At 42.5% G+C, this 14244-nt stretch overlaps 2 protein-coding genes across 5 annotated transcripts in view; both read right to left on the reverse strand.

The window, feature by feature from the left end:
- The window catches only part of LOC143283115 (uncharacterized), a 551198-nt gene that overhangs the window by 204241 nt on the left and 332713 nt on the right, over positions 1 to 14244 (reverse strand). The gene's annotated exons all lie outside the window — the stretch shown is intronic.
- LOC143283113 (oxygen-dependent coproporphyrinogen-III oxidase-like) overlaps positions 1 to 14244 on the reverse strand; it is a 203949-nt gene that overhangs the window by 55691 nt on the left and 134014 nt on the right. For all 4 annotated transcript variants that reach the window (XM_076589228.1, XM_076589227.1, XM_076589229.1 and 1 more), the window contains 2 exons: positions 11744 to 11827; positions 4326 to 4376 (listed from right to left, as the gene is read on the reverse strand). In XM_076589228.1, coding sequence (XP_076445343.1) covers positions 4326 to 4376; positions 11744 to 11827 — 135 coding nt within the window. The remainder of the gene's footprint in view (positions 1 to 4325; positions 4377 to 11743; positions 11828 to 14244) is intronic.

The raw sequence follows: 14244 nt of genomic DNA on the forward strand, positions 1-14244 counted from the left end.
TAGGCATAGCCGACTGACACACACGGGCCAATGTGTGCCGTCTGTCTTAGGAGAGGTCTGAGCCAAAGGGACGTGTTGAGAGCAGCGTGCTCACTCAATCCCCAGGATCTCATTCCCCTCCATCACAGACCACGCCGCACGGCAAACATGGCAGGCCTGAAGAAGGCCGCAGAGAAAAAAGAATGTGGAAAAGGCTTGATGGGGAGCTGAAGCCTCACTCACGACCTGTTCAGCATGGGAAGCCCAATCAGGGGCATCAGTATAAAAACCACCATGTATTCAGCCTGAACAGCTACAATGGCTATGTAGGCTGTCAACTAAGACCTGGGACTACAGCAGTAAACCCTTAGAAGCACTGATGCCCCTGCCGACATAGCTTGCTCAATCACTGGCCACTAAGCGTCCCGACCACAACAAAGTAGTGAACCCCCAGGAGGGACATAGGTCCAGCCACACCTGAGAGGTGCAAGAGAGGAACTGCAAGCTTCCATGACCTGGGTGGGGGTGACCCAGAAGCGGCTGGTCCTGAGAGGGAGGCGCTACTGACCATGGACACCATGTAGGAGTACCCCAAGGGAAAGGGCCTCAAATGGGAGGTGCAGGTCACCATGGAGGTTGCCCTGACCAATGACTGGTCAATCACACCCACACCAGTGGTGCGCGCCACCCGGTAAGAAGTGTTGGGCAAACTTAGGAAGGGAGAGGATGAGGGGTTCAGGCCCAGGCTTCCTAGCAGCCAAGTGTGCATCACAGGTGTATCCCAGTTCGCGTGGAAAAGGGGAATCCACCTGTGGGCACCTGTTACCCCATGAGGCCATCCCCTAGCGTCCCTGGCACCAGGACCTCCAGCAAGGAAGAAAGGTGGCCAAGTAGGAGTGAGGTCTAGTCCAACTTGAGTGTTGCGTCCGCAGGCAAACCGATGAGCCAACAGGACAGAACCACATGACGCCTGATGCACATGCGAGGGGTCATGCATGGAGTATCCACCCTCTTGGAGATACAAGTGCCCGTATGAGAGGTGCTGGCAGCAGTGGAGGTTGTCCTGACCAACAAGTGCTCGGTCCCTCCACGCTCGGCAGCACGGAGTCCTGGGGGGACAACAAATACTGGACACAAAGCTGGGCTGGTCTGAGACAAGGGGCTCGTCCCTTACTAACCCCAGTGTATCCCAGGGGCGAAAGCACACAGTCATCTCCCAAGGGGCAGTGGAAACTCCTGGCTTCCGTGTGTTGACAGGAGCCCAGGAGGTGCCAGGACCAGTAAGGGAAGTGCTGGTAAAAGTGGGTGTCACGACCAATGAATACTCAGTCCCTCCACCCTAAGCAGCTTTAGCGCTCATAGGGACACTTAGTACTGAGGTAAGCAGCGCTGGGCTGAGACCAGGGTGGGAAGAGGACCTGGCCCTATACTCACCCCAGTGTGTCCCAGGGGAAAACTCCAACAGGAGTAGATCTGAGGGAATCAACCCATGGGTGCCAGCCAGAGGATGCCTGGAGAACAGTTTCAGCCACACTTGAGAGGCTTCTTATGTAGTACCTCACGAGAAGAGATAGGGACCCATGGATGCTGGGAGGGCACGAGCACCCACTGATCACCTCACAGAACCAACAGCAGAGGGAGGGGAAACTGCAAACTTCCCACACCTGGGTAGGCTGACCCAGAGGTGCTATGTTCTGAAATGGAATGCGCTGGTGATCATGTAGGTCACCCTGACCAACACCAGCTCGGTCCCCCAGGGAGGCACCAGAGGTAGTGGGTAAGGGGTGCTGGGCTGAGTCCAGGGAGGACAGGACATAGGGTCAACCTTGGCCCTCCAGACAACCAGAGTGTGCCAGGGGTGCACCCCTGTATGAGCAGGATGGAGGAATCTACCCATGGGTGCCAACCACCCTGTGGGCCCATCCCCAAAACTCACTGGCACCAGGACCTCCAGGAAGAGAAAGAAAGGAAAGAAAAAATTTAACTATGTTTGCAATAAGTCTAGTGACCAGTCCAACCTGGGTGTCAGATCACCGGCAGATTGGTGGGCTGACAGCCCAGGAACGCCTGACACGTGCGTGCCCCCCCGCCCCCCACCCCAGCAGAGTAGACCGTACAGATAGCAGGACCGCCTGACACACACAGGCCTTCCCCAGCAGGGGAGACCGACCAGATACGGGCATCACCTGACACACAGGTGAGGGTCACACAACAGTATCCCCTCCTATAGAGATGCTGGGGTGACCTGACCTGGGGTGAGCACACGAGAACTGCCCCCATCCCACCCCCACCCCCACCCCTGAGGCCATGGCTTTCCCATCCACAACGGGTCGTGAGGGAGGGGACTCATCATGGGATGGAGGATCAGAGAGAGCAGTGATATCACTGAGAGCATTCTCAGTGCTCCTAGGATAGAGCGCTGACACCAAATCCCCTTGTGAGGATATGTCCGGCCACTTTAATCTTTTTTTTAATATATTTTTTATACGTCAGCACTAGCCACAGTAGAGGCACAGCCCTCAATAAAACCACCCTCCACTTGAGTTAACTTGGGGTAAGTCCTGACCACAACTCCCCCCAGTCCCCTTCCAGACTGTGTTAGGAGGTTGTTCCAAGATGCATCAGCCTGATCGCAAGCAGGAGAACCTATGTGTTCCGGGAAGTGAGATAGTCTCCAAGTAGAGCACTATCCCAACCACACAGGTCTGGCAATTGCAGGGTGGTGTGCGATGCATAGCAATCAGGACAAGTCATTCACAAACACTGTGCAGATCCTGCAAGAAAAGAAAAAGAACAAAGAAGAAGGAGCAAGATGAACTGAAAATGATACAAAACATCAGTAATATCCACATTTCTTCCCCTCCACTCATCTGTGTGACAGAGTAAATGTCCACCCCTTGTTGTGAACACAACTCATTCCGTCCAACTGAGGGGAAAAATTGTAAAGATATTGCCAAAACATCAAATCAGATGATATAAATCATGTTGTGATGTAAATGACATGATTTCTGAGATGAAAGCATCCCAGAAAGCCACATCAAACAACAAGCATGCAAGAAAATAACATTTCTAATCAATAAAAGGTTGACAAAGACAGAACAACAAGATAATGTACTTATCTCAGGAATGGTAGCCTTTGTGAATGAGTAATCAGCTCCAGCTGGACAAGGTGTTTGATTGGCTAGCAGACAGCAGACTAATAGTGAGACATCTTATCACTGAGTTGCCATGACATTTTTGCCAAGAGGAGCAAACTGATAGGCCTGGTTTGCATCAGTTTGACATGGTACAGTATTATGACACCAAAAGACAGATCAGAAGAGGAGGGAGGGAGACCAGACAGACTGAGCAGGAGGAAGGAAGGGAGAGGAGAGAGAAAGAGATAAAAATGAGAGAGAACAAGAGAGAAACAAAAATGATGAAATCATTTTCTGGATATTTACTTGACAATACTGTTTTCCTTCAACCTACTTGCACGCTGCACTTCTGTACCAAAATGTTTCTTTTGGTTGAAGATGAAATTCCAACAACACCAACAAAGCTGCCAGACTGCCACCAGTACGAGTACCTGTGAGCACCACTAACCTGCCCAGCCTGGTTGTCACAGGAGGGATACAATTGTCTGTTTTTTCTTTGATGTCTTTCCACATTTGTTTTGGGACAGAAAGTTAAGCCCTTGTAGTCAAGAATGTGTTCAGAAACTAACTCTGGCATTACTTTCCAAAGGAAGGGGACAGATGAGAACAGGGGATGGAAAACAGGAAAAGAAAGCTACTAGAAAGGGTTAAAAAAGAAAGAGCTAACAACAGTGCAGCCAAAAGGCTGGAAACCTGAGTAAGGCAGGGATGTATGAATAACAAGCACTGAAGCAGTGTGCCAGCCTCAAGAAGCAGAAAAGCCTGATTTAGATGATCACATGCTATTTGTAGCAGCCGGCCCAGGACCAATCCATTGATGCTAGCTGAAGCCTGTTCCAGTTAGTGATGGACTGGCAGAGCCCTGTTATCAGCTACTTAAGTGGTCTAGGTGTTCTGACCAACACACTGTGGGACCAAGGAAAATGAGGGGAAACACCACTGAAAAGGGCAGCTTTGTTTTAACTATCAGCGAGGTTTAGAGTGGAAGGGGTGGTGGCCATGTATGGCCTGCAACTGCTGTTCCAAACAGAGGATGAGAAAGAAAGGTCTCTCAGTGTGCAGATATTGAATAGGCCCAAGGACCTCAATGGACTGAATAGTCTGGTCAAACAAAAGAAAAAGGGAGTGAAAGAGTATTCCTACATCAAATAACTATTGTAGCATACAGGATATAAAAAAAAGTAGTTATATAGTCAGCTTATTGTTTACCTGTATCCTCATGATCAATACCTCCATACGACTTTTCATGTCTTTAGAATTCTGAAAATAGAAAATAAAAGAAATAAATTGCTGAAACAAGATGGTTACCAAATAAAAACACATTTCTGTTCCCTAAACACATATGGACACATATTTGTACCAGGAAAACATACACATTCATCTCACTACCTACAATATGATTTACAGACCATCTTAATCGAAGGATTCATCATTTGTGCAACCTTCCTTGAAGGAAACAAGGCTTATTTGTGGAAAGTGTGGGCACTAGAATGATGCAACTGCAGGTACAGATGCTGAAGCTTTCCTGCACTCCGACATTGGTGACTAGATAGCACTGGCAGGTTTTTAAGTGCAGAGCATGCCAGTCAACCTTAAATGTCTCCTGCTCTATGGCAGTGAAATCACAGTACTTAAGACTGTCTTTGATCTGGCACTGTCTTTGATTCCTTCTTTCAGTGCTCCTTGTCTTACGGCCCTGTGCAAATTCTCCAAACAGGAGCTGGTGTGGCATGTCAAAGCTATCAATTCTACAATGTGGGCTATCCAGTGTATCTAGTCTTTCAGGATCACAATATATACCTTTATTTTTGGTCTACAAGACAACAAATTTTACTCATATCTGACCCTACATCTTATCAGCAAAATGCGCCCTTCTGTGTCTGAAAAAAAAATTTCTGACCGCCACTTGGTGCCATCTCTCACAACAAACAATTACTAACAACATACTTGATTCCAATAAACACACCCAATCACACGAAATAGCAACATTTGCATGCTTCAATTTTCAATGTTGACCATTGTACGAAGTTGAATCACTATCACATATCATGCAGAATCTAAAGTGAACAACTGAGATTCCAATCCAATTTCTGAAGATAATGTTATTACACAGAAAACAACACCCATAATCAGTAAAGCCATCCTACACCAATCAATATGGAGGACTTTCACTTTTGGGGATCTTCAGCAGATGCGGCTTATCAGACATGTGCTGTTATATGTGTTCAAACCAACTTTTTTCTTTAAATTCTGGGAGTGCTCCTGGTGTGCTGTATCGCCTTTTCAGCTGGAAATTCAATAGACAGGGTTTGAATTTAACTTTCTTTTTTTTTTAGTGCCAGTCAGGCACCCATATTTTAGCAAAGTATTATGAGCTATTGCCATCAGGACGACGCTACAGAACTTTTAAGTTGAAATCCAGAGCTCTAAAGACTTTTATTCCACGTTCAATCCACCTTTTAAATTCTTGAGAACTCTGTGTGTGTGTGTGCGCGCGCGCACTCTCATGTGAGACGTGTGAAAGTCTGTGCATGATAGGCTGTACCTTGTTCTAGTTGTGGTGTGTGTGTGTGTGTGTGTGTGTGTGTGTGTGTGTGTGTGTGTTTACTGAGCTTAAAACGTGACAATTGGTTATAATGAATGTGCAATATGTAGGAAGAATAATGTGCAATATGCAGGATGAATGTACAATGAATATGTCTAATGCTAACGTCCATATTTTAAATATATTTCTGTTTAATAATTACGATGTAATAATTAATTGCAATGTTTTTAAAAGCGAATATGTGAAATGCTTTTATTTGAGAACATATGTTTATTACTCTTGTTTGATCAAGTTATCTGCATGTGTGGGGTGGGGTGGGGTGGGGGGGGGGGGGGTGCGGTGCGGGTTTGTGCTGATTATCTGGTTGTGGTTTTCCGCAATTCATCTTTATTCTTATCTGTCTATTATAATCAATGTGCAGTATAGTAGGCTATGTTTATAATTATATTCAAATAATGTTTCTTAATTCTTTCTGTTTTTACATTAAGAATACTAGTTATTACCTGCAGTGTGTGGATGTATGTATGAAACTATGTATGTGATATTTTTTACATTTGTATCTTCGTAATATTTGTTGGGCTGTTGTTGGCTTTTACAGTTATGGTCCCCATGTTGTTTACTTGTCTATGTTGTGATAATGCACCTGACCAAATTTCTCCAGGTGGAGATAATAAAGTTATTCTTATCTTATCTTATCTTATCTCTGGACAAAACATTTGAGTGCCCAATTATGGTTATGGGTGCCAGCATAATAAAATGAAATAAAATCTTCCTTTGTTTCAATGGTGTGCCAAGGAAAGTCTTTCTGCCAGGCTTCATTGTATACATGCTGGCACTTTGATTCGTACTCCTGCTGTTTATTCTTTCTGTCATCCTGAGCTTTTGTCTCTGTTTCAGGAGCCTTTCTTTTAACATTAAGATGGGAAACATCGTCGCTAACGCGCCATGAATGTTTACATATCAATCGACCACGTTCGAGCTTGCTTTCTTGGCATGCCTCATAATTAATTTTCTTTCTGATTGCCAGCTGGGCACTCTCAACAAAAAATTTGCATGCCCAAGCCAACATTTCGTAGCATTTGCACCCGGGCACCCGCTAAATTTGAACACTGATAGATATTTACACACACAGGCAATATTAATGTCAGCATGCATGAAAATGAAATTTTAGAATCATTCATTAAAAATTACTATAAATATTGTGCACGCATACACACACACACACACACACAAAGCACTGAAGTAGTTAAAATAGTAGCAGACATGCCATGGCTCTGCTGTCAAGACAAACTCCTGGCACTGGTAGCTGCTGCTGTTAAAAAATATCTGATGCTGAAAGGTTTATAATTATCACCACCAGTATGTTACATGTTTTAGATTTTTGACTCACTTGTGTCTATGTAATAACCTGGTGATTGATTGTCTGTGTGCCTGTGTCTGTTTGTCTGTATGTAGTTAACTTTAACAAATTCATTTTCTCTGGAAACACTTTGTATGTCAACATCAAATTTGGAATAAAAATAGTGAAAAAATTTTTCCCACTCATACCAATGAAAAGTAGTAAGTCTTCCAGACTAAGCTGTATTTCTAGATCATGAACGGTTTATTTCATTCAGGCTCCAAATCAAGAAAATATATTTGCCTGAACATCTGTTTGGGTTTTAAAGACAGCGTAACATAATTTGTCTTGTTCGCATTAAAAACAAAAGAAATATAAATTCCAGACAGAACATTTAGAATGACACTAACTACACCATTGATGTGTTTACTTCATATGAGTATATCAAAGTGGATACTCAATTAACTGGAACAAAGAAACAACAAATTAAAATTGATGGCACCCTTACCCAGTTTAGTGCCAGAGAATTTTGTAAAAAAAAAAATATTCTAAAAAGTTCTCTCTCCATGCCAGGGAATTTTGAGGATTCAGAGGAATAAATTTAAAAAAATTCTAGCACAAAAACTATTGGAGATACAGAATAAAGCAAATGTTTTTAGAGAAGGAAAATAATATCGATTCAAAATATCAGCTTTTTTCTCCACTACTTTGAATTGAGATAACTATTCATGCATTTTAAAGTGAAAATAATTTGTATCCATCAAAAAGTCTATTTCAACCTCCACAGAATGACAACCAGACAGGAAACAAATAAAATACAGCTAGAAATTGCATGCTTATTGTCTGATATACATGGATCGCGCTAGACTTTTTCAAAACGCGTGCAGCTTACGCAAAGTCGGCAAAAAAACGCGTAAGTTAGAGTCAGAATTGCGTCAGACCTATGACACTAAATCAAAGGTTTACTCACCTATTTTCGCCGCTCACGTCCGCGCTGAAATTCACCGCAAGCCCTGACAATCAGTTCGTTGCACTGGCTCAATGCTGGACCTTCCATTGCAATTCGCAACAGCGTGTCCACATGCGCATCTGTCAGTACTGATTGGTCAGCAGTTTTGATCATATTTTGCCAGCTGAAATCTCTCTCACAAGGAACAGAGCTGACAGGGACTATCAATGCAATGTTCGCCAGCACAGCAAAATCAGGATATGTTGCGTCATAATCCATGATGACGACTTTGCAGGCATTCTCGAAAATGGTCACGCCCTGTAATGACGCCACTCTGTTCCAAAACTCGTCAGCTAAGCAGTGTTGTGTGCGCGCGTACTCTGTTAATTGGCTATAGCTGTTAAGAGTCACGTAGGCATCTCGCAGTGCTCCGCATGCACAGACACTTTGTCTTGTACCTTCTGATTCAGTATCGCAAACCTAGCTGCCAAGTCAGTCCTAAAGTTGCATTGATACGGCTTGGAGCAAAAGTTGTTTTGCATAAGTGTTACGCGTGAGCGCTGTGAAAATGCGTCAGCGAAACTCAAAATGCATCAAATACGCGAAAAACATGCGTTAACGCGATCCCTGGATATATACCTGTAAAAGAAAATAAAATGGCTGATTTTGAGAATTTATGATAACAACAACAATTCTTGCAGTCACGCAAGTGAATAACTGTCCAAGCAACGACATAAGTCGGTTAGGTCAAGATAAAAAGTCAATCACGTTCTAAGAGAGCGAGTTGTCAAGCTTTTCTTGCACCTAAGAGCGTCCCCCTTTAGAAGAGAGAGCGCTTTGATGATATTCCTTTCTTAGTTGTAACTGATCCAACAAATGTCTGTTGTGCATCTGGTTTGTTTCCTCTGTGAAGAAATTAGTCAACTGATCAGTGACAAAAAAGCATGAAAAAGTCAGTCTTGGTCATTTGCTCAGAAATGATGTCTGACTGGATAGATAGATTGAAGAAAGATGATGATGTCAGTTTCGTCACTATGGATGCCTTCACCTTCGAACCAATCATAAGGCAAAGACGTCCACTGATGTCCTGCACATGTCCGATTTTTCCTTCATTGGAGTTTGGTTCAATCCACATAAACATAGTCTGAACAGATAGTTTGATGTGTCTGGATTAAAAAAAAAAAAAGCTATTTAAATGAACATACATCAGGTAGAAGACCCCTTTCTACTCGATAATAATTTACTAACTGACCACATGATACGCCCATGGAAAAGGGGGTTGCATAATGTGCAAATAAAGGCAGTGAAAACGGTGTCCAGTAAAGCAAATAGTCACAGTCAGCAGATTTACACAATTCTGAAAGCTCTGCTTGTGTTTATTGACAGCTTTGGTGATGGAGAAGGATCTCTCTTGTCTGATGATTGGTTTGAAAACGAAAGTGATTGACAACGACAGTGACAAAACTGACAGCCCATTTGATGGTAATTCAGTCCATCTATCCAATCAGACAGCATTTTTGAACAAGTGGCTATGACTGACAGAATTGGAAGAAGGGGAGGAGAGGGAGAAGAGTGATGTAAGATGATAGGTTGAATGCCAACCAGAGTTCATGAAGGGGGCGAGGCTGTTAGGAATGAGTGTTCTCACATTTCAATGCAGACTGTAGTAAATTGACAACCGCCAATGCTCCACGATTTTCACCAAATGCTGGGTTGAACCTGCACTGGACGTGAAACATGTGCTTTTGTTTTTCACACTTTTTTTCCGCTGAATCAGATGGTTGACTTGTTTGAAGAGGTGGCAAGCCAGATGCACAGCAGAAACTTCGGCCCACGTGCAAACTGAAAGGAGTGAATGTCATCAAAGAACTTCACCCTCTCACTTGCAAACACTCTTTGCTGTCAAAAAGCTTGCCAGCTCAGTTTCTGAGACGGTGATTAACCTTTTACGTTGACTTTACCCACTTTTGTCATTGTTGGGACAGTGATTTACTTACATGTCTGCACAAGCTGTGATTTGTTTTTATAAACTTATCTGACAATAGGCATGCTATTTCTAGCTGTACTTTGTTTCTTTTCTTTATGGATGTTATTATGTAGAGGTGGAAATAAGACTTTTTTGTTGCACAAAAATTATTATCTTCACTTTACATGCCTGAACAGTTATCTCAATCAACCTAATTGGGAAAAAAAAGCCCAGAAAAAGAATCTACACTCATTTTCCTTCACAAAAACATTTACTTTCTTTCTCTATCACTCATTGCTTTTGCGCTAGAATTTTTTGTGATTTATTACCCCCGAATCCTCAAAATTCCCTAGCAATGGGAGAGCACTTTTTTCTTTTTTTTTTCTTTTTTTTTATACAAAATTCTCTGGCACTGAACTTGTTATGGCAGAGCTTTATCAGTTTTGGTAGGCCTAGCATACACTGGTCTGCACAGATTTGGGGAAAATGGCAACATGTTGCCGTGTGCCTAAAGCAATGGCAAAATCTCCTTTCAATCTGAGGGTCCTAGGTTTGCATCTCCGTGATGGAGTCTGGTGGGTAAAGAGTGGAGATTTTTCGGGTAAAGGGTGGAGATTTTTCTGATCTCCCACATCAACATATGTGCAGACCTGCTTGTGCTTGAACCCCTTTCGTGTGTACACACAAACAGAAGAACAAATACGAATGTTAATGATCCTGTGATCTATGTCAGCGTTTGGTAGGTTATGGAAACAAGAACATACCCAGCATGCACACCCCCAAAAATGGAGCAAGACTGCCAACATGGCAGGGTAAACAAACAAAACCGTCATACATGTAAAATATTACATGTCTGCCTAAGCGTGTATGTGTATGTGCCTGAAATATGATTCTTCTTCTTCTCTTCTTCTTCGTTCGTGGGCTGCAACTCTCACGTTCACTAACATGTACATGAATGGGCTTTTACATGTTTGACCATTTTTACCCTGCTATGTATGCAGCCATACTCCGTTTTCAGGGGTGTGCATGCTGGGTATGCTCGTTTCCATAACCCACCTAACGCTGACATGGATTATGGGATCTTAAACGTGCATATTTGATCTTCTGCATGTATACACACAAAGGGGGTTCAGGCACATGCACGTCAGCACATGTTGAACTGGGAGATTGGAAAATCTCCACCCTTTACCCACCAGGCGCCGTTACCAAGATTCGAACCAGGCGCCGTTACCGAGATTCAAACTCAGGACCCTCAGATTGAAAGTCCAACCCTTTAACCACTCAGCTACTGCACCCATCAAATATGATTGAATGACACAGGAAACAAATGATATGCACCCAGTGGCAGCCATCAGCTGGCTCTACCAGGCAAGCAGCCTGCTGTGCAAACGACCCCTTGTTTGTGAAGCACTTAGAGCTTGGTCTCCGACCATGGACAGGCGCCATATAACTAAGTATCCATATCATCATCATCAATGCTCTTAAATAATCAAGATTTTATCAAAATAACATGTTATCACCTCAAATAGAGTAATGAATTGAATGCACTAAAAAATAAAAATAACTTTAAATATTAATTTAGGATAAAACTGGTCAGTTGTGCCTTGGTCTTGTAGTAAATATTCTAGTTTCCAAGCGTAACTTGGGTGGTTCAATCCCAGTCCGATGCTTTTCTTTTTTTCAGCTTCATAATTTTTAAAACAAAACACATTTAAAAAAAAAATGTTTTCCCTCTCTTTTTCTTCTTGTCATGATTCTTTAATTGGATAAAGTGTGTATCACAAGTGAGTCTTGAAGGCCTTGCCTCTCTTGTTTGATTATAAGATACCTTCTCAAGGTCTTCCACACTGGTCACGGGCTCACACATCCAGTTGGTGAGTTGATCGCTCACACTCTCTTCCACAGTTGATGACTGAAACAAAAAGAGAGCAACCATTAAGAGCTGGTTTCCACACCAAGTTTTTTTGTCATATATTATTCTCACACCAAGTATTTCTTAGTCATATATTATTCTGAGATTCAAACAGATTTTCATTTCACAGACACTCAAAAGTCTACTATATAATTCTTGTTAAATCACTCTTATGATCTTTAATGCCTTATCAATGTCTTTTTTTTCATAATTCATATTGTGATGTAGTCATGTCAGGAGCTTATTCAGAATCAGATGTAAATGAAGATAAAAAGACTTCACCAACTTGTAGTAGATCTATTCAGCAGAGATGGTAAACAACATATATATCAAAAACATGGCGGTGCAGACTCACTATTACAACAACAGTTGAAGGCAGCATGTGTAGTCTGCTGCTACATTATTACACCTTCCCCCTTTACATGGACAATTGCACAAATTTTACTAGTTCTTTTAAAGTCTTCAAAATAGCCGAGGCGAGTTTAACATGACAGTTTATTTCAGATCATAATCTTGAAATCAAGCAGGCATCTTCACAGTTCATCCAAAACATGTAGTTCAGACAGGTGCAGTTGTTGATTGTCTAACGGTTATCTTTAGAAGTTGAACCGACTCAGGCTGTGTTGTATCATGTTTGCAGGTGATTCTTGTCTTCCAACAGATATTGGAGATTTGCCAGCTTCCAAACTCATGGACTGAAAGCAGGTTGGAATGGGACTGGAGGGAACAAACCAAGGAACTAAGGTGTCTTTGGAAGGGCATAAGAGTTCTTGTTGATGTGACACCTCAGTGGTTCAAGAAGTCTTCCGTTTCTTCTCAGAAGACCAGATGAAGTTTAAATGATGTGTGATCTGGGATCTCAATGACTACGGACTGTCACTGGATCACTCCACTTCTTTTGGTTGTCCAACTTCTGCAAGACGACTTCTCCAGGCTTGAGTTCTGATAGATTTTGTGTTCCTTGGCATCAATCGAAGTAGCTCTTATTTACTATTTTCATTTTCAAGTCACTGTCACGGATCCCCTCCTTCTGAAGCTTGGGTTCTAAGTTTTCTGGAAGAGAAGGAAGGTGACTGTGGAGATACCGTGCCATGGCTAATTCCGATGGACTGACTGTAGCTTTTGATGGTGTTGATCTGTGATTGAGGAGGGCCACAAAGAGATCACCCTGCGAAAGGATCTTCTTTGCTTCATGAACAGCATGCTCCACCTCCCCATCTGCTTGTGGGAAAATGGAGAGCTTGTAGTGTGCCTGTATCCCCAATATGACTGAAAGCTTGGAATTCAATAGCAGTAAACTGACAACCATTCTGGTGGCAAGCAATTCTGGAATGCCGTGATGAGCAAACATGTTCTTCAACTTCCCGATGATGACTTCTGTTATGATGCGCCAAGATGGCAAATCTCAAAGTATCTGGAGTAATAGTGAGAACAAGATACTGCTGCCTTTTGTGTTCACACAAGTCTGCTGCAACTTTCTGAGATGAACAATTGGAGAGTTCTGTTGGAATCGGTGGCTCTTTCCTTTGCAATGGCTGGATTTCTTCAGAAAATTTACAGTTCTGAACAGTCTTAGCAGATGAAAGTACAGGCCACCACACTGAGTCAGCTGCACATTAATGGCATAACAGCATCTGTTTATTCCACTGTGACCTTCATCTTGCATTTTCTCTGGTATCACAATGTGATGTCCTCAATTCATTTCTGACAGAGAAGAATTCTCTGACATGTGGGTTTACATGACCAATGATTTTGGCCATCTGCATTACTCAGGAGTTTGTATTTAGCTGTTACATTCTCAGGGTTAGGCATGTTTTGGATTGCTTTGACCGTTTCTTCATCAGTGTGTATATCATCACATCTGATGTGATGTCCAAGGAAATCAATCTTGGATTTGTCAAATTCAGATTTCTCTTTGTTAAGCTTGAGACCAACATTGAAAAGCTTTTTCATGACTGAGTTGACATGCATACTGTGCTCTGTGTTGGCACTGTAGATAAGTATTATCATCAAAACAAAAACAAAAACAAATGACATATTTTCCTCTTGCAGGTTGTCTTCAATCATACATTGGAAGATCTCAGGAGTCAGAGATATTCCAAAAGGAGGTCTCTTGTAAAAGACTTATGAAAGTCATCAACCTTGCTGTGCTTGCGTCCAATGGAATCTGCAAAAATCCTGACATAGCATCAAGTTTGGTAAAAACCTTTACACATTTCAATTTGTAAAGGATGTCTTCATTAGTTGGGAAAAGATAAGATTCTCTTTTGACTGCGCAGCATTAAGTTTTTTAAAGCCTTTGCAGATGCTAACAGCTCCAGATTTTAATGACTTCAATCACTGGAGCGCACCAGTTCATTGGCTTGGTGATTTCTTCAATGTTTTTTTTTTATTTCATCCTCTCAAGTTCAGCTTTC

This window comes from Babylonia areolata, chromosome 6 (assembly GCF_041734735.1).
Source record: "Babylonia areolata isolate BAREFJ2019XMU chromosome 6, ASM4173473v1, whole genome shotgun sequence".
In the NCBI taxonomy this organism is placed as follows: domain Eukaryota; kingdom Metazoa; phylum Mollusca; class Gastropoda; order Neogastropoda; family Buccinidae; genus Babylonia; species Babylonia areolata.